We start from the raw sequence: 23,286 nt of genomic DNA on the forward strand, positions 1-23,286 counted from the left end.
TCTTATAAGAAGGCAATAAAATGTGAATTTATAAATTTATATATAGTCTCTGTGCGAAATTAGAAATTATCTTTAAAATTGTATTTTCTTCTTCTGTTTTGACCTGTCTGTTTGAATTTTCAAACAGACAAATTACAAATTTTTTCACCAGTTAAGTAGTAAATGCCGCAGTTGAAAAACACAAAAAATAAATTCTCTTTTATTTTTCATCTAGGATTTAGTTATTAAACTGTCAATATGTCAAGAATAGAAATAAACAAAAGCGTATCTAATATTTTAAAAACTAAAAAAAAGAATGATTAGATTGACAATTTATCTAAGAACATAGAGACCTGGAATATATTAGGAAAATGTGACATTTAAAACAGAAGTGAACTGCACGCATGTAGTGCGCATAATATCGTATTTCAGTTTACCTTTAACCTTTAAAGAAATTTTGTAAACCCTAAAAATGTCACAGATAGAATGCATAATTAAACCATTTTTTAGAAATCTTTCTGGTAATTATTAATTTTTTCTTGACATTTTCATGTCCTTTTTCTTTGGCTCATGAGAATAATTTTAATGGGATTTTATCAAAATTACTCTAACCGGAATAACTTCCTCAAGAGATAATTAATAGGTTGGCGCAAGAATAATGTTGGTTTTTGTAATTTTGAATTTTAGCACTGTACTTTTTGATAAAGGTTTTATTTAACCATGTTCATGTTACACGCCATGTCAAAGCGCAAACTTCGCTCTGTTTATTCATAACCCTGATTATATTATTGATGTCAATTTGTGGGCAATTTAGACTACTGAAACAAAGATGGAAAATAAGCAAATTCGAGTAATTTTTTTATACGAGTTCAAGCTAGGCCGTAAAACAGCAGAAACGATTCGAATTATCAACGCCGCATTTGGCGAACACTGAGAAAAAAAATATTTTAATCCAAGTAAATATGTCATTGGTACCCACCAAATAAATAATTTTCTTGAATAAAGCAATATTTTTTTGAATTAAAAAATTTTTTTTCTCAGTGTGCACACTGAAAAAAAAAATATTTTGATCCAAAAAAATATTACTTTATTCAAGAAAATTATTTATTTGGTGGGTACCAATGACATATTTACTTGGATTAAAATATTTTTTTCTCAGTGAAGGAACTGTCAACGAATGCATGGTGCAACGTTGGTCCAAAAAATTTCGTAACAAAGATTAGAGCCTATGAAGATGAGACCCTTGAAGATAAAGAGATGAGTCGAGAACGGCGTGCAGCCATATATCAAGAGACACGGTAGTGTCTCGCACCAAGTACGCGCGGAGCGAGACGCACCGTGACTCTTTTACGCGATTTTATGTTACTGGAATAAATAAACTCGTAGGCAAAAATGTATAGATTTTAAAAGTTGTTATTTTGACTGATTAAGTTTATATTAAGTTGAGATATGTGCATTTAAGTTAAAAGTTAAAAACCAACATTATTTTTGCACCAACCTAATACAATAAGCATACAGGTAAAGAAAATATTGATCGCGAACAATTGAATTAGAAAATTTGCAGAAAATAGCAATCTCCAATTTGAAATCTAATCTAAGTTATTCCGAAATAAATTCTCCAGGAGACAATTAATTAGGAGATTCACTTACATTCGCAAAATGTTTATATATACTTACGTAAAATTTTAAACCTCATTTTTTATAATCGACAGAAATGGACACTGAAATGCTGAGGATAAAATATTCAGCTTAGGTATCTTTTATTCGACAAAACGCTACGTTTCGACCGTGGGTTTCGGTCCTTTTCAAGCGTAATTCACTTTTACCTAACTATTATTAATTTTTACGTAATTAGTAATTTCGTAACTCTAAAATTCCATAACTCTAACATCCAAATTGTTAAAGATATCTTGACTAACAACTGCTTTCCAAAGTCAATTATTAATAAATACATTGCCAAAAGATTAAATCACCTTAAAACATGGAATAACACGTCCACCGATGATAGTAAAATAATTTTTGATCCAAAGAATAGAGTATACCGTTACCATATGTTAAAGATCTGAGTGAGACCATAAGTCGAGATTTAAAGAAAGTCAATATTAATACTTTATATACGGTCCCTAAAAAACTTGACTGCATAATAAAAAGAGGGAAAGACAGAATTGACGATCTCAATCAAACTGAATTAATATATAAAATAAACTGCAAAGACTGCAATGCCACATATATTGGGCAAACGAAGCGGCACTTATGCACGCGTCTCGGAGAGCACCAGAGCGATATAAAAAAGGACGTCAGCAATCATTCCGTGGTTAGTTGTCACAGATTATCATATCATGGACATGACTTCGATTGGAAAAAACCAGTAATTTTACATAAGGAGAAACAGATTAAGAAGAGGGAAATAGCAGAAATGTTTTTTATAAAGAAATTCAACGATAACATAAATTTACAAAGAGACACAGAGAAGCTCAACGCTGTCTACGAACGAATTATAGAAGAGACATAATTCTCACTTCTTACTCTGTTCTCCTTTCTTAATTGCTGTAAGCAACCGTGGTTTGTTATTCTCCGTGTCCGCACATTAGCAGTAACATCTCCGACCTGACAAGTTCTTTTGACGATAGAACAACTGAATATGCCATTTCAACGTCCATTTGTATACTGTAATCCTCAACGAACAAATTATGTAAGCGCTTATTTTATATTAGGGTGGACTATTCTTGTTACACGTTGTAAATTTAATGATTAGTTTTTAGATGTGGCGTAGCAGGCATTATGCTTAACTAATTAATAATTTTGTATCCGTGACGCTTGAAAAGGACCGAAACCCACGGTCGAAACGTAGCGTTTTGTCAAATAAAGTTGGCCAGTTGGATCGAATAAAAGATACCTATGAATTTTTTCATCTACTGGCGATATAATTCTCAAACTTGCTGTGAATAAAATATCTTACATAACAGATAAACAGAATCATTTCCAGTATATATAAGTAATTTATTGTGTTAAGAAACAATAATTTGCATTTCCACGTGCAAACAATTATTTTTGCGTCGTTACTTTGTGACGCTTTGGTTCTCCTCTTGAACAATTATTATTTACATTTCCAAGATCTGCATCTGTTAAATAAGCTATAAGCTGTTAAATAAGCTATAATATATGTCTTATTAGTCCAAGTGATCTAAATCTCGCTTTTATTAAATACAATTTTTTATAATCTGTGTAGAATGAATTGAATAACAGAGCGTCATAAAAACATTAATTTAATAACGTACAAAAAATTGATCGGAAATGCGAAATCTGATAATAAAAATTGAATGGAAATCTGATAATAAAAACAAGCACGTGTATTATATTTGCAAATTTATTCAAAACTAGCATGGATTCAGAGGCGTATCTAATAGCCGTATTCATAGTCCTTCCTTGAGGAATAAGGATTCCTTGTTCCTTATTAGTTATTCTACATTTCATAAACCTTCCTTGATCGATCAAGGAACCTTAAAATTTATGAAATGTAGAATAAGATTCCTTATTCCTTGTTCAAGGAATCCTTTCTCAAGGAAGGACTATGAATACGGCTATAAGATTCCTCGCGTCCTTGGCAAAGAGCTGTATCGGCGACCCTTCCCTCCTAAAAAAAAATAACATCTGATTTAATGTATAAACATTTCATTACTTATATAAGTTTATGAAAGTTACAATTTTATTTTTCCTTGCCTCGGCTAAAGCGAATTCGTCTATTATTGCATCTACATTTATGTGTGAAACCACTTTTTTTCTATTAATAATGACGCAAGTCTGATTAATCTTTCTTGATTCATCGCAGAACGGAGATAATTCTTTATTAACTTGAGCTTGCTAAAACTGCGTTTGCAAGACGCTACAGTCACTGGTAAAGTTACATAAATTCCAAGTGCATGCAGTCTTGATGTTTGGATAAATATCATCTAGGGAGTATTCTTGAATACATTTTAATAAATACAGGGGAGTTACTGATTCTAATTCCTCGATCATATCGTGACTTTATTTCCGTTAATATTCTATCTATCATAAACTATATTTATTTCTCTTCTAAAGCTCGCTGTTCAAGAGAGAGAGATAAGGGTTTTCATCGGATGCACTGTCATGAAACCTTTTGACTTTCTTTTCAGCCTCACATCAGAAAAGTCGTCCTCTAATCCCATTTCTAATTTTCTCTGGTAAACTTTATAGCTGGTTCCGTTCCCTCATCTCGCACTTTCTGCAACGATCCTACGAGACCCTTTATCGTTTTGTTTGCTACATCCAGAGAAAACACTCTTGTTTTGAAGAGACTGGTTGACTTTGTCGATGCAACTCAGTATTCTTTCCCATATTAGAAGAAGGCACATAAATCTGAAGTCTATTTGTCTGATCAAAGCTTGTGCTCCAAAAAATGTTTCATCACTATATAATTTCTGCGATCTGTCTTATTGTCATTCAATACCGAAAAAAATAGAACTTACTTTACTGACTTTTCTAAGACACTAACTGCTCTTTGTTTGGTTGACCACTTCATCGTATCACTGTGACTTTTCAAAGTAACTTTAAGTTTGCCTATTAAAACTTGTCATCTAAGAGGCGTTTCAATTTATATTTCTTAAAAGTTCCGTTTACGCTTTTATTATTCTCCTTTTATATTCAACTTTTTTTTTATACTCCGATTTTTATTTTCACCAGGGGTGCGATTCTTGAATTCATTCGCAAGAAAAACGTTGCAAGAAAGTTGATTAGTTAATGGACCTGCGCTCAGTTTCACCAACCCCTGAATACGCCTTCTGCATGGATTTTGCGTAACTTAAAATGTTTTGATTGTTATTTTAAGATAAAATTCTGAATACCAAAACTAGAATAATTTTTAAATAAAAAGTATTTAAAGTTGACCAGTCAAATTGTCCAAAATTCGCACTCAAGAGCAGGTATATATGATATATCATATCTGATATCATATAGTAGTAAAGGTGAGAATCGTCATTCATTTATCATACTTCATGTGGCAGGTTTGATATGTGTCAGGTTCGATGATTCATCATATTTCAATACTCACGACTATTATTCTGCTTCATGACTTTTATTAACATTATTAATCGAGTTGTCCAACCGTATGATTAATTAATAATATAAATACAATAATATTAAAAAGCTATTTATAAAGTTCAATGAAAAATATGATTGACGTTTAAAAATATCCGTACAAAATTACCTTTCTTAAAAAAAAGGTAAAGAAAGGCGCCAAGTACACGTATAGTAGTGTATATGTTGTTACCTCGAAAAAAAAGAAAGTGGTAGTATTATAATACCTCGAAAAAACCTAAGTAACAAGTGGTAGACGTACTCTTTGTATCTCGAAAAATCTCGAAAAAATCTAAGCAGTAGTATCTTTATTTTCAAAAAATTATAACCTAAGTGATACACATCACAAAATTATGTTACCTGTTACGAGGTTATGGAGTGGCAAAGACAATAACGGGCGTTCGATTTGTTGCTCCACAGACAAAGGAAAAGGTTTATTGCAACGACTATTAATCAATAGTGTGTACAGATGGTTTCTTTAATAACAATAGAGAATACTTGCGGCGAGACGAGCGTGCGTGCTTCTCTCTGTGCTTGCACGTGAAGAGTGTGTGATAACCGTGAACCCGGAGACGCTAGCGCACTCACAGTTACCAATCGAATAGCATATCGGTATCATGGTACTTACTAGACTAACTGTCGGTAAGATGCCATAAGGCGTCAGTTTAAACTCAATACTCAATACTCCCTCTCGCCTTTTGCCATCTTACAAAAGAAATATCTATATAAACAAAAAAACTTTCGGACATTCTTCCACGCGCTTAACATCTGTTTAACAAATTCCATAAGCTAATCTAAATTTATGAAACTTCTCTCTCGATAGAGGTTTAGTGAGCGTATCTGCTAATTGGCTATCCGTCGACACATATTGTACGTCAATCTCTTCGTTCTTCTGCTTTTCACAAGTAAAGTAAAATTGCACTTCTACATGTTTAGTGCCCTTAATTGACTCGGGTGTCTTAACAATAGTTATTGCTCTCTGGTTATCACAATAAACCACAGTTGGTTCCCTCTGAATATTATAAAGATTCTCTAGTAAACGTCTAAGCCAAATTATTTCTTTCGTGACCGAACAAAGAGCTATGAACTCTGCTTCCGTTGTTGACGTAGCAGTGACTGTCTGTCTCTTCGAGCTCCAGGCTACTGGACCTGAGTTTACAAAACATATCCATCCAGTAGTACTGAGCCTCCTATCAATGTCACCTGCAAAATCTGAGTCACTGTACGCAATCAACGTCGTGTCTCGCGAACCACAGCTGAAATTAATTCCATAATTAGCAGTTCCCTTTAAATATTTCAACACTCTTTTTACAGCATTCCAATGCTCGATCTGTGGATTTTCCATAAACCTGCTTAAAAATCCTACAATGTACGCAATGTCTGGTCTTGATCCTACCATTAAATACATCAAGGAACCTATCGCTTGCCTATATGGGAAGGCTGTATTCTCTTTAGTGCTCTGACCTACACCAGACATTTTAATTCCTGATTCGGCAGGAGTGGAGACGGGATTACAGTTTTCGTGATTGAAACGTTTCAGAACTTCGTTAGCATAGGAATTCTGATGTATCTTTAGCTTTTCTCCGTTTCGACTCCTCTCGATTTGCAAACCAACGAAAAACTCCGCTTTCGAAAAAGTAATTCTAAATTCCTTGTGCAACGCGTTTAGAAAGTTATACATTTCAGACACATTCTTTCCGCAAAAGATCCCATCATCTACGTATACGCCTAAGTATAGTCCCTTTTTTATTTCAAAGAAGACACAAGGATCTGCATTTGATTGAACAAAGTTATGAGCTTTTAAGAATTTTACCAGTTCTGTATTCCACTGCTTGGACGCTTGCTTCAGCCCGTAAATGGCCTTGTAGAGCAGACATACCTCGTCACCGTCTTCCTCGCATCCAGTGGGTTGTTCCATGTAAATTGGCAAGTCTAGCTTTCCATGCAGAAAGGCCGTCTTGACATCAAATTGAAATATTTCCAAGTTGTATGCTGCTGCAATGGATAGCAGCATCCGAACTGAACTAAACCTAACTACTGGTGAGAAGGTCTCGTCATAGTCAATCCCTTGCCTTTGTGAATATCCCTTGGCCACTAATCTAGCTTTGTATTTCGCAACCTGGCCATCTTTCTTCAACTTCTTCTTGAACACCCAACGGTTTGAGATGACGTTGACATCCTTCGGTCTAGGGACTAGTGTCCATGTTCGATTCTCCATCAATGAGTCAAGCTCTAATTTGATTGCTTCACGCCACTTGTCCGAATCTTCAGCTCTTAAGGCTTCTTGAATCGTTGTTGGCTCTGAACTCGCCATGAAGGTTTCAGCAACTATCGCTTGCTCGTATTCATCAGTGTCACTTGACCTTGAACCTTTTCTCGTCGGGTATGGTGACCTCGGTATCGGAAGGCGTGGATTCTTGTACTTCCTCGGAGTCTGATTGGTCTCATCTACTGATTTAGTTTCTTCTTCATCGGGGACTGATAAAGTGATCTTCGGCAGGGCACTCTCTACGACCGTCTCTGGTTCTCCGTCCTCGTGAAGAATGACGTCTCTTCGTATCAGGATCCTTTGGGCAGCTGGATCGTAGACTCTGTATCCCTTGTTTCCATCACTGTAACCAATCATTAGACATTTAACTGAGTTCATATCCCATTTGGTCCTCTGATCCTTTGGCACATGGACATAACAGTGACTTCCGAAGATTCTTAAGTGTTTTACGGACGGTTTCTCTCCAAACCATTTTTCAAAGGGCGTTAACCCACTCAGAGTTTCTGATCCCGTTTGATTCTTTAGATAGATTGCCGTATTAGCAGCTTCGGCCCACAAATAGCGTGGAATGTCTCGACTGTACATCATTGACTTAGCTGATTCTATGACAGTTCTATTTTGGCGTTTGATGAATCCGTTCTGTTCCGGAGCTCTGGGTGTCGATGTCTCATGTTTGATACCTCTTTCACGCAGGAACTGTTTGACCTCTGCATTGCAAAACTCCAGACCATTGTCAGTCCTGAGCTTCTTGATCTGATGCCCGTCGGCTCGTACTTCAGCATAAAACTGCTTCAAATTCTCCAGCACGTCAGTCTTACTCTTGAGAAAATAGATGAAACAGTACCGTGAAAAATCATCCTTCAACAGCAAGAAATAGTTTGCACCTCCCAAGGATGCTGTGCTCATTTTTCCACATAGATCCGCATGGAAAATCTCGCCTGGAACGGTCGATCTTCTAGCTGTTTTAGGAAAAGATTGCCGATGTTGTTTCCCATACACACAGCCCTCACAGAAGAGATTACCGCCATCCGTGTCATTAAACTGAAGGTCTTCGACTGTTTTTCTGTCACGCATCTGTCTCAACATCTGATAATTCACGTGACCGAGACGTTCATGCCATATTTTCAGGGACTCGGACATCGCCAGTTGGATCTCAGCAGCATGGAGTGGTTTCAGGTTAAGCTTGTACAAGTTGTCATTTCTTATACCATCCATGATGAGCTGTTGATTCTTCTCAAACAGCACACGATTACCACCTTCCATAAAAATGACTTTAATACCTCTTTCTGTCGTTTTGATGATCGAAAGCAGGTTCTTGCTGAGCTTGGGTACGTAAAGTACATTTGTCATAGTGTAAATGGCTGTTTTTCCATCTGCATAGCTTACCCTGACGTCAATGTCGCCTCTCCCTCTGGCATCAATCCGCGTGCCATCTCCAATTTTAACTGTGTAGGTGTCCTCAGAATATTGCTTGAAATTCTTGAACCATTGCCTGCGAAACGACATATGTTCTGTCGCACCTGAGTCTGCATACCATGTATCTTCCGTCTTTGAATCGTTGATTGAATCAACCATGAGAAGCTTGGCTGTGTCGGCAGCTTGAATCCCATCTGACGATTTCGATTTAACAACCAATGACTCATTCGCTCCTTGCAGTGCCTTCTTCTTTTTCTCACATTCACGTGCCCAATGTCCAGGGATGTGACAGAAGTTGCATTTGCCAGGCCTTCTAGTCGGCTTACCTTTATTCTGACCATTCTTATCGTAGGCAGTGGCTGATCTTCTGGTTTTCCTGGCATTTGTAGCCAATGCCTCAGACGCTTGATTCTCACCTCGTGAACGCAAATTCAACAGAGTCTCCTCATTCACCAGATGATCAGTGAGTCTTTCAATGGTCTGATCTCTTCTAGGCACGGCATACCATGCAGTTCTAATGTTGTCGTACTTCGCTGGTAGGCTTCCTAGAATCTTTGCAATCACCACTGGATCCTTTTGTTCCAGATCCATGTCTTTCAATCTCTGCGCCAAACCGGTCATTCTGGCTATGTAGTCAGCCATTTTCTCTTCTTCGTCCATTTTACAGTTAATGAATCTGTCTAGCAATACCTGCACAGACTGATCGCTCTTCTCTGCGTGCACTGCCCGCAGTCGTGCCCACATCTGTGCGGAGGTCGTGCAGTCGGTCATATATTTTAGCTGTTCCAACTCTAGACCTCGCATTAGAAAAGCCTGCGCCGCACGATCTTTCTCTAGCCAAGCCTCAGAGTTCACGCTCGGACAATGTACCTCACCTAAAATATACGGCATTAGTTTATTATCTGCCATATATATCTCCATTTGTCTCTTCCATAATTGATAGTTTTGACCATTAAACTTATGGATACTAAATGCCTTGAGCTCTGCCATTTCCATTCGTTAACGTATCTGGCTTGACACGTGCACTGGGCCCATAACCTGTTACGAGGTTATGGAGTGGCAAAGACAATAACGGGCGTTCAATTTGTTGCTCCACAGACAAAGGAAAAGGTTTATTGCAACGACTATTAATCAATAGTGTGTACAGATGGTTTCTTTAATAACAATAGAGAATACTTGCGGCGAGACGAGCGTGCGTGCTTCTCTCTGTGCTTGCACGTGAAGAGTGTGTGATAACCGTGAACCCGGAGACGCTAGCGCACTCACAGTTACCAATCGAATAGCATATCGGTATCATGGTACTTACTAGACTAACTGTCGGTAAGATGCCATAAGGCGTCAGTTTAAACTCAATACTCAATATTACCTTATCAAAGAAGAGTCGCGCTTCAAGTGATCTATTACAATTACAAAAAAAAATGATATCTCTTTAAATTACAGCGCCAATTACAGAGAGAACATATATATTGCCTCAAAAAATAATTGTTGCACTACTTTGAAAAATCTTTACATGGTGTCAATTAGAAAAAGAATGTATGATAACAATTTTATAAGATTAAAAAGTTTTATTTAAATTTAACAAGGGAATACAAGATATTTAAATACAAAGTTTACATGTGTATTTTTTAGTGGTCACAAAGAATTACAGAGGAACAGTACAAAATAAAAATATTTTATTAAAATATTTAATCCAACGAGGGAATACAAGGTATTTAAATACAAAGTTTATATATGCATTTTTCAATAGAATAAAAGATTTAATCACAAAGAATTACAGAGATAACAGTACAAAATAAAAATATTTTATTAAAATACATAAATTTTTCTTGTAAAAAAACTTGGCGCTGCTAGACCTCGAAATTTGAAATAAATAAATAAACTTATCCTATACTTAATTATAAGCCGCATTATTCGCCGTCGTCACGCACACCCATATCACTCGCTCGCACATACACACCACGCTGATAATCATTTTGTTACTCCCGTCGCATTCTTCTATGAATTATTTTTATTTATTGTTATCCTTATTTATTTCAAATTTCGAGGTCTAGCAGCGCCAAGTTTTTTTACAAGAAAAATTTATGTATTTTAATAAAATATTTTTATTTTGCACTGTTATCTCTGTAATTCTTTGTGATTACATCTTTTATTCTATTGAAAAATGCATATATAAACTTTGTATTTAAATACCTTGTATTCCCTCGTTGGATTAAATATTTTAATAAAATATTTTCATTTTGTACTGTTCCTCTGTAATTCTTTGTGACCACTAAAAAATACACATGTAAACTTTGTATTTAAATATCTTGTATTCCCTTGTTAAATTTAAATAAAACTTTTTAATCTTATAAAATTGTTATCATACATTCTTTTTCTAATTGACACCATGTAAAGATTTTTCAAAGTAGTGCAACAATTATTTTTTGAGGCAATATATATGTTCTCTCTGTAATTGGCGCTGTAATTTAAAGAGATATCATTTCTTTTTTGTAATTGTAATAGATCACTTGAAGCGCGACTCTTCTTTGATAAGATAACATAATTTTGTGATGTGTATCACTTAGGTTATAATTTTTTGCTTATCTTCAGCTTTGCTACTTCAAAGAAAATCCTAGAATACAAATAAAATCGAATGAACATTGGTTATTCACGAAAATATGTTTCAATATATGTATATATAAATTATAACGTGTATAATATATAAAGTGTAACATATTCAATATATAAAAAAATACATAGCAAAAAATAAATACTTACTTGTGGCTGTACTTGTTGTGGACAGTCTTTAATGCTTCTTCGTGTTTCCTATGCAAGCTCTGGTTTAAAAGATTGCAAATATCTCTTATGTCGTCAAGTTTATAACCGCTATAGTATTCTAATGTTGGATTCCATCCTCCCAAGTCCTTCATTAGCAACGCGAGTAACAACGCCGCCGCCGCCATTTTACTATCGCTAAACCTGATCATTGTATAATCCATCAGAGAATGTTCCAGTATGTACCGAGCCAGAGTTAACGTGAGCATAGACACCTTGGCACACTATTTTCAGATAGTAATGATTGAATTAGTATACGTTTATATAGATTCCATTTGAATAAAACGGATATTTTATTGGAGAATAAAATAAAAAATCAAAACATTAGTCTCCAACAAAAGAAGGTAATTAATCTTCTACAACCTGATGTTTTAAAAATAATATATGTACTTCTTTCTACAGTAAATATTATATATGTTTAGTTGAGTACATAAAATTTACATATTGAAAAAGAAAAATGTCAAGCGCTTTTGCTCAGACACCAACACGAGAATTCAACACGAATCTTGTTTTGAATAGGCCTCGTGGCCTCCACGCAGTTGATCGAGCGGCTGCTTCCTCAGGATCGGGCGTGGTCGAGAAGGAAAGGGATTCACTTCTCTGCGTTGAATATTTATTATAAATTCACTCGGGTGGTACAATAAAGCGCGGTCTATCGCTCGACTTGACGGCACGTGCGATTCGTACGACGATCACGATGATTCTCTGCCGATCGGTAGTGGCGGTGGAGGGGGCAAGCCGCGCGAGCACGGCCGTAACTAGGCGGAATAATACGAGAGCGCCCGCGGATAGCAGGCGCGAATGGCGCGGGTAAATGTAGATCGGTAAAACAGGAGCGGACTCGGTCACATATATCATACAACGCCGCCCCCCTTGAAAGTACGTGCTTTCAATACGAAAGAACAAAACGTAAAGATACATCAGAATAGTTACATAATACTCCCTCTAATTGGAGTCGCATAGTACAAAGGTTGGTATAACCTAGTCTGGAATTCGAGATGACTAAGTCAAATATAAAATAAAATAAAGTAACATTCGCACTTATGAATAAATGAACGCTTATAAGATAGGAGTGGCAACCAAAGGGCTTTTTACGAATCTTAACGCTAACTATGACTAAACGCGAAGTTTGACATTTACGTGAGATGAGTATACTTAAGTGTCTATGGGTAACACCGCAAGCCTGGAAAGAGGTCTCGTGAAGTCACCTTTCGCTGTTCGGACGGTGGCGACCCTCGTGACGCCGTCATCTCCGGTGTGAACATGCTGAACTCGCCCCAAGAGCCACTGCAAAGGAGCTAGACCTTGCTGTTTTATGAGCACTAATTGTTCCGGTTTTAACTGTATGCCCTTGTTGGCCTTCCATTTAGTTCGTTCTTGCAGGAATTAAGGTATACGGCGCTCCATCTACGCCAAAAATGTTGCCTTATTTGCTCTACTCTTTGTCAGCGCGTAAGCCGATTTTCGTTAATGTCGTGTAGGTCGTGGCAAGGAAAACTATTCAAAGCCGTGCCGACAAGAAAATTACCGGGACTAATTGTAAGATACGCGAGATCATTTGGGTCGGCGCTTAGTTGCGTGAGTGGTCGCGAGTTCAGGATTGCTTCCACTTCGCAGAGTACCGTCTGCATTTCTTCAAATGTTAAATGCGCTTGGCCTATAATTCGAGCCATGTGATACTTGGCCGATTTTACTGCGGCTTCCCATAGACCGCCGAAGTGCGGCGCGTTAGGCGGGATGAAGGACCAAGAGGTCTCCTGTTCGCGAACAAACTGGTTTATATCGCTTCGCACCTGACTATCGTTGATCAAGTCGTAGAATTCCTTGATCTGCTTATGCGCTCCGACGAACGTAGTTCCATTGTCGGAATACATGCACGCGGGTTTGCCTCTTTGGGACATGAAACGCCGGAGTGCGCTAAGGAAGCTTTCCGATGTGAGATCGCTCACTAATTCGATGTGTACGGCTTTTGTGGAGAAACACACGAAGATAGCGATGTACGCCTTATGAAAGCGGGCATTACGTCGCTTGCCTTCCTTTACCATGACGGGTCCGGCATAGTCAACACCACAATGCGAGAATGGCCTTGAAACGGTAACGCGAGTAGAAGGTAACGAGCCCATTATGGCTTCTGACTGGCTCGGTTTAGCTCTGAAACATGTTACGCAGCTTCGAATAATTTTTCGCGCGGTTGAGCGAAGTGATAAAAGCCAGAATCTCTGCCTGACTGCGGCAATAGTTGCCTGAGTCCCGGCATGCATGTTACGCACGTGTTCTTGTCTTATCGTACGTTTCGTAAACTCGTAATCGCGAGGTAATAATATGGGGTGGCACGCGTCGAATTTTAACTCGGAATTCTTTAATCTACCCCCCATCCGGATTAGCCCGGTTTCGTCTATGAAGGGAGACAGGAAAAGTATCTTGCTGGACGCGCTGACCGAGTTCCCTTTGCTCAACGCTCTGTATTCGTCGGGGAATGAGCTTCTTTGCACTGCCTTGCACGCGACGCCTAATGCGTACGACATCTCGTTGTGAGAAACGGATTCGGTGGCCGGAGTCGGCCGATGCGCCTTGTAGAACCTGAGACAATACGCTATGATGCGGTATATCTTGCCCAAGTTCGAGTGCTTCTTGATTAATCCGTCGACGATCGAAGGGCTGTTGATGACGACGGCTGCCGCTGTTTCTCGTCTTTCGGGAAGATCATCTCTTGGGCGAGTGATGTCCTTGCTTGGCCAGCGGTCTTCTTCGTATTGTAGAAAGGTGGGTTCATGCCACCATAAACTTGCGTCCGCGAGTTCGTGCGGATAGAGTCCGCGTGATAGTATGTCGGCGGGATTGTCTGTTGATGGAATGTGCCTCCAATCTTCTATCTTAGTTAAACGTTGTATTTTACCAACTCGGTTGGCAACGAATACCTCCCACCTCCGGGAAAGCGAGGTTATCCAGTATAGGGTAATGGTAGAGTCGGACCAAAGAACCTTCTTGAAATGCGTTATGTCGATCGATATGCTGACCTTATCCATCAATTCGGCCAATAACAGTGCCGCTTGTAGCTCCAGTCTTGCCAGCGATATGGCCTTGAGTGGGGCCACGCGGGACTTTGAACAAAGCAGCTCGATGCGGTAACCGTTGCCGACTTTCGTCCGAACGTATATACAGGCTCCGTATGCTTGCTGGCTGGCGTCGCAGAATCCGTGTATTTGTATTAGCTGAGGGTCCGTGGCGAACTTGACGCACCGCGGAACTTGTACTTGTTTTAAGACCGACAATTGTTCCTCGAATCTTGACCAACGCGCGTGGATGTCTTGTGGTACGGACTCGTCCCAATGGCTGCCTGATTTCCACAGGTCTTGTAGGATGAGTTTCGCGACCACGATGACAGGTCCGAGGAGACAGAGGGGGTCGAATAACCTGGCAACTCCGGATAATATCGTGCGTTTGGAGACGATGCCGCGTCTCTCCTGAGTATCGTGAGAAACTTGAAATGTATCGCTGATATGATCCCATTGCATTCCGAGAATGCGGGAGTTTGCATCGTTGCAAATTTCTACTGGCTCGTGGTTCTGATCCTGGACGTCCTTTAATAATTCCGGGCAATTGGATGCCCACTTGCTCAATTCGAACGCTCCCAATCGTAGTATTTCCACCACTTGATGGCGAACTATTTCTAGATCCTTCTTTGTGTCGGTCCCGGTCGCAACGTCGTCCACGTAGCAACCTTCCTCGAGGTGGGTCGCTCCCACCGGGAATCTCGATGCGTTTTTCTCGGCTAGATTATTCAGGCATTCCGTGGCTAGATATGCGGCAGCTGCGGTGCCGTAGGTGACCACCAGGGATTTGTATGCCTTGACGTCGTGATTGGGCCTGCTCCGCCACAATATTCGTTGAAGATGTGTCTGCGATGGGTCGACCAGAATCTGCCGATACATCTTGATTATATCGGCCACGAAGACGTATAGAAAGAAGCGGAAGCGAATCAGGAGGGAAATCAACTCTGGCTGGACGACTGGTCCCACCCTGAGAGCGTCGTTTAGAGACACTCCAGTATTGGTTTTGCAGGATGCATCGAAAACCACGCGTATTTTTGAAGACTGCCCCGTAATCTTGACCACGCTGTGATGAGGCAGGTAGACGGCCGGTGGATCATCGTTAGGTTGCTCGTTTACCGATTTCATGTGGCCGAGTGTGAGGTACTCTTGCATGAAGCGCACGTACTGCTCCTCTAATTTTGGATCACGTTTGAAACGCCTTTCCATGGCTAGCAATCGTTTCATTGCGATGTTCCTAGACTGTCCGATTTTGGCCATCACATGCTCCTTGACCGGGAGCTTTACAACGTATCTACCGGACCGGTTTTGAAACACGTTATCCGCGAAATGTTTCTTGCAGATGGCTTCCTCGATGGTGTAATTGGCTGTGCTGTTAGAGATGTCCTCCTGTTGCCAAAAACGTGTTAATTCTTCGTGCAATTGTAGGTTGGTTACTGTGGCATGGCAGGCTTGTATTTTCAGATCTTGTTTCGACGGGTTACCTAACCCGCCTGCCAGGATCCATCCCAGACGCGTCTTTTGCAGCGTCGGATGCGCTTGGGATGATTTGACTTGTCCCACGCACAACAGGTCCCAAAATAGCTCCGCGCCAATCAGAGCGTCGATTTCGGATGACTCGTGAAAGCGAGGGTCGGCTAAAGGTAGATTGCGCGGGAGATTAAATTCGCCGCGATTGAAAGTGAACGAAGGGAGCTTGTCCGTGACTCGATCCGTCACGATGCATTCAACGTCGAAGGAATACGAATTTATGCGCGATGACATTTTCAATCGAACGATCTGAGTTGACTTTGTGAAAGCACCGTTTATCCCCGAGATTGAAACGTTTAATGAACGCGGCTTTAGACCGAGAGCAGATACGAAGCTCTTAGATACAAAGTTAGAGCCTGAGAACCGCAATCCAGCAACACACGACAAAGTTTTCGCGCGCCCGTATCATTGTAGACGTACACGGCAGCCGTGGATAGCATGACGTATTTGCCGTCCGAAAGATGCGACGCATGCGCCACTAGCGCAGTCGGTGTTGTCGCTGAGCTCGGCTTCAGATTGTTTTCCCGATCGCCATCGAGCTTCTCGGGAGTCGACGATTCATGCAATAGCGTGTTATGTTTCGCCTTACAGACTCGACAATTGCCTGATGGGCACTTGTTCGCGATATGAGTCGTAGAGCGTAAACAATTAAGGCAAGCCTTTAATCTGCGAATTTCCGAATTTCTACGAGGGACAGGGAGAGCTAAAAAGTCCTTGCAATTATATATCGAATGCTCCCCGCTGCAGTAAGTACACTTGAATTTCACCGTCGCGACGCACGCTGCTCGTTGCTTTCCGTTTGTTGAACGCGCGTTACCGTTCTTTGTAGGAATAACGCCTGACTTGCCGGTAGCTTCGAGGACTTGGCAACGATGAGTTATAAAACTGGCGAGCTGTTTGAAGGTCGGAAGTTCCTGCCCGGTCAAGGAATTTTGCCATTCTCGCAATGTTAAGGAGTCGAGTTTAGAGAGTAGGTAAGCTAGGCCGGTTCTAACCAAGGGGCAATGAGGGGGGGTGAGGGGCGGGGGGGTATACCGCGGGGGGGGGGGTATACCGCGGGGGGGGGGGTATACCGCGGGGGGGGGGGTACCGCGTTTTCGGGCGCCGCGAGGAGGGGGAGGGGGGGAACCGCGTTGTCTGCCGCGCCGCGGGCGGGGGAGGGGGGAACCGCGTTTTCGGGCGCCGCGGGCGGGGGAGGGGGAACCGCGTTGTTTGGCGCGCCGCGGGCGGGGGAGGGGGGAACCGCGTTTTCGGGCGCCGCGGGAGAGGGGTCCGCGGGGTGAGGGGACCCGCGTTCGCGTTTTCGGGCGCCGCGGGAGAGGGGTCCGCGGGGTGAGGGGACCCTCGTTCGCCTTTTCGCCGCGCCGCGGGGAGGGGCGACCGCGTTTTCGCCGCGCCGCGGAGTCCGCGTGCAACGGCCGCGTCGGTCCGCGTGACGTCACACGGCACGCTCCTGCTCGCGTTATCTCCCCCTCGTAGATGTTCTCTCGCGCCCCCGTCCCCCGTTCGCGGTCTCTTTCGCTCCCGGCCCCGTTCGCGTTCTCGCCCACGATCGCATATCTTTTCTTCGCCGACGATATTTAATAGTTTAGATCTTAATATATATATTTAATTTTTAATATTACATTTAAGTAAACGATAAACGAAGACAGCTTAATTCTAATGATAGGGAATGAGATGAACGGTAAATGAAAAGGAAAAATAATTAAAATTTTTTTTAACCATATTATATGCATTTATTTATCATGTAGCGCATTATACACAATAGTATCGGCAGCATACGCCAACAGTTCGCAATCTATTAGCGAATTTTTATCATAAACTTCATGCAAGCTTCTAACTGCATTACATTTATCGGTAATACAATTTTGACGTAAAATTGTTACAAATTGTTTAAATTTTTCACTTACGCCGTGAACATTTTGACATAGTTGAAAATATACATTTTCGACGCAATGTTCTAGTTCGAACAGGAAGAGTACGGTTGACGGTTTCATGTACAGGCTGGTGTCGCACGATGTCAACTTTACAATATCTGCGTCACGTATTTTAACGAGTTCCAGATCTCGAAACGCCAGCGATGATGGCGCCGATGACTGCACGAGTCGCTGAATATCTGCACGTTTTTCGATGAATGTCACCCACGTTGCATGAGGCAGAATTATCCGATTGCCTCGGTTATCACCAATATGTATATCCACAGAGGACATAGGTCCCGCGTTGATTCCGACATCCAAAAATTTATACGCTGTCGATGTCAAGGCAAATCTCCTTCCCAAAATACGAGGCGTGTAGCGGGGTTTATCAAAACTGAAAAAATACAATTATGTTTATAAAAGTTTTTTTTTGCACAAGCATATACGAAAATTAGCGGTACTTACTCATTGTGCTGTTTCTCGCACGTTTCATCCTGAATCGGAACGTAGTAGTTCGCACCATGAGTGTACATCGTAACTGGAGGCTGTTTGCGACGTACTCGAACCGTATCAAACTCTTGACTGCGCTCTAGAATCCTCGTAGACTATTTATACGTACAAAAATGCGAATCTTGCAAATAGCGCCATTGTACGGCTGCTGCTGCATGGTGACCACCACCACATATATGTTAAATGAGATATCTTTGTCAAGAACATTCGTGATGAGATCACCTCATCGGGCAATAGCATCAAATATGATTTATTTTCAAAAGCATACGTGTCTCGCAATGATTTCACCGAACACGTGCAAAACTGCAAATTTTGCAATTTCGCATAAGTCAATTGCGCGATATTGTTTTCAAGAACATGTCGCGACGTGTCTCGCGATGATTTTATCGAACACGTGCAAAACTGCAAATTCTGCAATTTTACATAAGTCAATGGGGCGTTATTGTTTTCAAGAACATACATGTCTCGCGATGATTTCATCGGACACGTGCAAAACTGCAAATTTTGCAAATAGCGCCGATGTACGGCTGCTGCATTGATACAGATCAAATCACCGAAAGTCAATGGCGCGATATCGTTTTCATGAACATACGTGTCTCGCAATGATTTCATCGCACACGTGCAAAACTGCAAATCGTAGATTTTTCGGAAGGCGTAAATGTACGGATGCTGAGATGAAATTAGATATGGTAAAAAAGCAAACGATACATCATTAGTAGAATATAAATTGACGAATCTGGGTGATACGCTCAGTAGTCGAGGACTGGAAGTCGCGAGTACAACAAATTGTGTCAGAAAGAGGAACATGGAGCAAGAGTTGTTGGAGCAATCCACCCTTTTAAATTCGAGGGAAGACTTTGCCGCGTGGGAGCAACGATGCGACGAGTTTATCGAATCGTTGGAAGAACAAAGCCGAATTAAACGGCCACGATTAGCGATCGGTCTCAAACAGTCGTTGGTCGCCTGTATCGCACGACTCGAAGGTCTGAAAGACTCGGTACGTCAACGTTTCGTGCATGTGGGTGCCGGATACAGTGCGAGTGAGACAGGACTCAGATGGCGCGAGATAGATACGGCCTTTGAAAGTCGTATACTGACCGGTGTGGTAATAAATTCCAAACACATCGACCCTCATCAATTTCTCAAAGATGCGAGAGACATTGTACTCATTCATGTGCGGAACGTCATGCAGCGACATGACAATGTAAAGATAAACACAATGTTTAATGGTGAATTTGTTGCGGGTGACAAACGCGCGAATAAAAGTATCGCTACGAGAAACAATGAACTTTTTCGTGAGTCTGATCTGTGTGAGTGGTACAAGCGACACGTCATCGAGCCTACCCTAGCATTGCTGGAGGAATTCCAGGAACGTGATAGCGGATGGGCGTTGTCGCGTATACTTAATTTGACTGTTAACGTAAACAAATATAATCCATTGCACGCGGGGTGTTTTGTGGGAATACCGCGAGAAATTAAATTGAAGAGAGCGGTGATAAACGTGCGATCAATGGACAATGCATGTTTCGCATGGTCAGTGACGGCTGCTCTGCATCCAGCCCAAAGACATGCAGATCTGCAATCGTCGTATCCTCATTACACGTCGGTGCTAAATCTTACAAACATTAAATTTCCAATGACGTTGGATCAAATTAAACGGTTTGAAGATCACAACGACATCTCCATCAACGTGTACGGTATCGAGAAAAAAAACAAGGAACTTGCGATCTTGCCAATACGGGTTACTGGTCGAAAGATGGGCAGGCATGTAAATCTGCTGTACGTGCAGGACGACAACGTGGGACATTTTGCATGGATCAAGAACCTGTCCCGCCTCGTGAGCTCGCAATTGAGTAAAAAAGAGCACAGGAAATACTTTTGCGATCGGTGAGTATACATCCTAATAAATAATAATTTTTACATAGAAAATATATTTAAAAAAAATTCTTTATTTACAGATGCTTGCACTACTTCGGCTCCAGCGAGAAATTGGAAGCCCACACCGTCGACTGTCAGGAGATGAACGACTGCGCGATCAAGTTACCGAGCGATAACGACAAGTGGTTGGCTTTCAAGAATCACGGCAGGAAGGAACGAGTTCCGTTTATCGTATACGCCGACCTTGAATGTACCCTGGAGAAGATGGAAGCGGATCCGGAAACGTCCAGGTACACATATCAACATCATCGCGTGTTTAGCATAGGGTACTACGTGCGCTGCTCGTACGACGACTCGCTATCAATGTATCGGTTTCGTCGCGATAAGGATTGCGTCGCGTGGTTCGCCGAGGAGCTAAAACGTTTAGCTCACGACGTAAAGACAATCTTGTCCACTAATATACCCATGGCGAATTTCACGCGAGACGAGTGGGAAAAGTTTAACAGCGCAACGCATTGTCACGTGTGCGAAAAACCGTTCGAGCCAGACGACGTGCGAGTACGCGATCATTGTCATCTGACCGGTCAGTACAGAGGTCCCGCGCACTCAAACTGTAATCTGAACTACAAAGATTCGCATTGCATTCCCATAGTTTTTCATAATTTATCTGGCTACGACGCACATTTTATTATAACGGAAATAGCAACAGCGTACGAAGGACATGTAGACTTGCTCCCAATCACAAAAGAGAAATACATTTCATTTACAAAAAACGTTAAAAGCACCGAAGATAAAGATAAGAAAACTTGCGTCAAATTGCGATTTATCGATTCGTACAAGTTTCTCACCGCTAGTCTCGACAAATTGGCATCTTATCTAAGCAAGGATAAACTGCGAATATTGCAACGCGAATTTTGTAAAATATCCGCAGAAAATTTTGATTTGCTGACACGAAAAGGCGTATTTCCGTATGAGTACATTGACTGCGTCGAAAAGTTGGAGGACTCGTGTTTACCACCGCGCGACTCGTTTTATAGTTCATTGACAGGTGACACCGTATCCGAGAGCGATTACGCGCACGCCGTCAACGTCTGGCAGCGGTTCTCCATTCGAACGCTCGGTGACTACAGCGATTTATATCTCAAAACCGATGTCTTGCTGTTGGCCGATATCTTTGAAAATTTTCGCGATAGCTGCGTCGCGAGTTATGGACTCGATCCGGCATATTATTATACTCTACCAGGTTTTACGTGGGACGCTATGTTGAAGCATACGCGTATCAATTTCGAATTGCTCACCGACATTGACATGGTCATGTTTATCGAACGCGGTATACGCGGCGGTTTGAGTCAATGTTCAAACAGATACGCGCTGGCCAACAACAAGTACATGCAGTCGTACGATCCATCGAAACCGTCGTCATATCTGATGTATTTTGACGTAAACAACTTATACGGCTGGGCAATGTGTCAACCATTGCCTTACGCAGATTTTCAATGGGTCGACGACGTAACCGATTTTAATGTTATGGATGTTGCGGTGGATTCCACGATAGGCTACATTCTCGAAGTCGACTTGGAATATCCGCAACATCTTCACGACGCGCACACTGACCTACCATTCTGTCCGACGCGTGATAAACCACCCGGTAAGCGGCAGGACAAGCTCCTCGCAACATTATACGATAAGAAACGTTATGTAATACATTATCGCAACCTGCAGCAGTGTACTCGTCACGGTCTCCGTATATCAAAGATTCACCGCATATTGAAATTCGCGCAATCTCCATGGCTTCGCGATTATATAGAACTTAATACGAAATTTAGAACATTGGCCAAGAATGATTTCGAGAAAAATTTATACAAATTGATGAACAATGCTGTGTTTGGCAAAACCATGGAGAATGTGCGCAATCACGTTGACGTGCGACTCGTGACTCATTGGGAGGGTAGATACGGCGCGGAGGCATTGATCGCGAAACCAAATTTTCATAGCCGAAGCGTCTTTTCGGAGAATTTAGTAGCAATAGAAATGCGAAAACTCGAGGTGAAGTTCGACAAACCAATCTACGTGGGTATGTGCATCCTCGATATATCCAAGACATGTTTGTACGAATTTCATCACAAGTACATGTTACCGTTGTATCGCGACAAGTGTAAAGTCACGTACACCGATACTGACAGTCTCATTTATCACATCGAGTGCGAAGATGTGTATGACACCATGAAGCGCCACATTATTAGATTTGACACAAGCGATTACGCGGTCGATAATGCGTACGGTATCCCACTCGCCAATAAAAAAGTTCCGGGCTTAATGAAAGACGAAAATAACGGTGCGATAATGACCGAATTCGTCGGGCTTAGAGCAAAGATGTACGCCTTGCGAGTAGACGGTATGAAAGATACGAAAAAAGCTAAAGGTGTTAAGAGTAACGTCGTAGCCAGGTCGATAACATTCGACGATTACACGCGGTGTCTGCGCGACGAAATTGAAATGACACGACAGCAGACCTGCATAAGATCCAAACAGCACGAGGTATACACCGTGTCCGAAACGAAAATAGCTCTAAGTCCGTACGATGATAAACGATACATTATACCCGGTTCTACCGAGACGCTGCCATGGGGGCATTATAAAATACCACTGTAAAATACAATTGTAAATACATTTAGATATTTATGTAAATAAATGACTCATTTGTATGTATAATATGTTTTTATATTGTAATAAATTTTTACAATACATTATTCTTGTGTATCCATGAATTGTGTGAATTATCAAATCCTAACCACTTTACATAAACCTCATCCCCCCTTTTGCGCAAAAC

The 23,286-nt window shown here is 41.2% G+C and overlaps 3 protein-coding genes and 1 long non-coding RNA gene across 4 annotated transcripts; 1 reads left to right on the forward strand and 3 right to left on the reverse strand.

Moving 5' to 3' along the window:
* Nucleotides 1-10,967: 10,967 nt before the first annotated feature.
* On the reverse strand, nucleotides 10,968-12,437 carry LOC139785732 (uncharacterized). The gene is made up of 3 exons (XR_011722062.1): nucleotides 12,059-12,437; nucleotides 11,516-11,796; nucleotides 10,968-11,369 (listed from the first exon to the last, which is right to left on the reverse strand). It is a non-coding gene; the product is annotated as an uncharacterized lncRNA (long non-coding RNA).
* Nucleotides 12,438-13,017: 580 nt separating this feature from the next.
* Nucleotides 13,018-16,386, reverse strand: LOC139785730 (uncharacterized). Its single transcript, XM_071724894.1, has one exon. It carries the CDS (start codon nucleotides 16,384-16,386, stop codon nucleotides 13,018-13,020), a length of 3,369 nt encoding a protein of 1,122 aa, XP_071580995.1.
* Nucleotides 16,387-17,767: 1,381 nt separating this feature from the next.
* On the reverse strand, nucleotides 17,768-19,223 carry LOC139785729 (uncharacterized). The gene is made up of 2 exons (XM_071724893.1): nucleotides 18,534-19,223; nucleotides 17,768-18,462 (listed from the first exon to the last, which is right to left on the reverse strand). The coding sequence occupies exons 1-2, from the start codon at nucleotides 18,599-18,601 to the stop codon at nucleotides 17,889-17,891; spliced, it is 642 nt and encodes a 213-aa protein (XP_071580994.1). The 5' UTR covers nucleotides 18,602-19,223; the 3' UTR covers nucleotides 17,768-17,888.
* A 155-nt stretch (nucleotides 19,224-19,378) lies between these two features.
* Nucleotides 19,379-20,476, forward strand: LOC139785728 (uncharacterized). The gene has a single exon (XM_071724892.1). It carries the CDS (start codon nucleotides 19,384-19,386, stop codon nucleotides 20,467-20,469), a length of 1,086 nt encoding a protein of 361 aa, XP_071580993.1. The 5' UTR covers nucleotides 19,379-19,383; the 3' UTR covers nucleotides 20,470-20,476.
* The last annotated feature ends 2,810 nt before the right edge of the window (nucleotides 20,477-23,286 follow it).

The sequence above is a fragment of the Temnothorax nylanderi genome, unplaced genomic scaffold (assembly GCF_030848795.1).
Source record: "Temnothorax nylanderi isolate EJ_2023f unplaced genomic scaffold, tnyl_v1.0 TNYL_tig0872_pilon, whole genome shotgun sequence".
Taxonomy (NCBI): Eukaryota; Metazoa; Arthropoda; class Insecta; order Hymenoptera; family Formicidae; genus Temnothorax; species Temnothorax nylanderi.

What these genes read in the sequence shown, in the direction of transcription:
- LOC139785728 (XM_071724892.1), top strand. Translation starts at nt 19,384, where the DNA reads ATGGAGCAAGAGTTGTTGGAGCAATCCACCCTTTTAAATTCGAGGGAA.
- LOC139785729 (XM_071724893.1), bottom strand. Translation starts at nt 18,601, where the DNA reads ATGTACACTCATGGTGCGAACTACTACGTTCCGATTCAGGATGAAACG. An exon ending in TGCGAGAAACAGCACAATGA is followed by an intron (nt 18,463 to 18,533) that starts GTAAGTACCGCT and finishes GTATTTTTTCAG; the next exon opens with TTTTGATAAACCCCGCTACA.
- LOC139785730 (XM_071724894.1), bottom strand. Translation starts at nt 16,386, where the DNA reads ATGTCATCGCGCATAAATTCGTATTCCTTCGACGTTGAATGCATCGTG.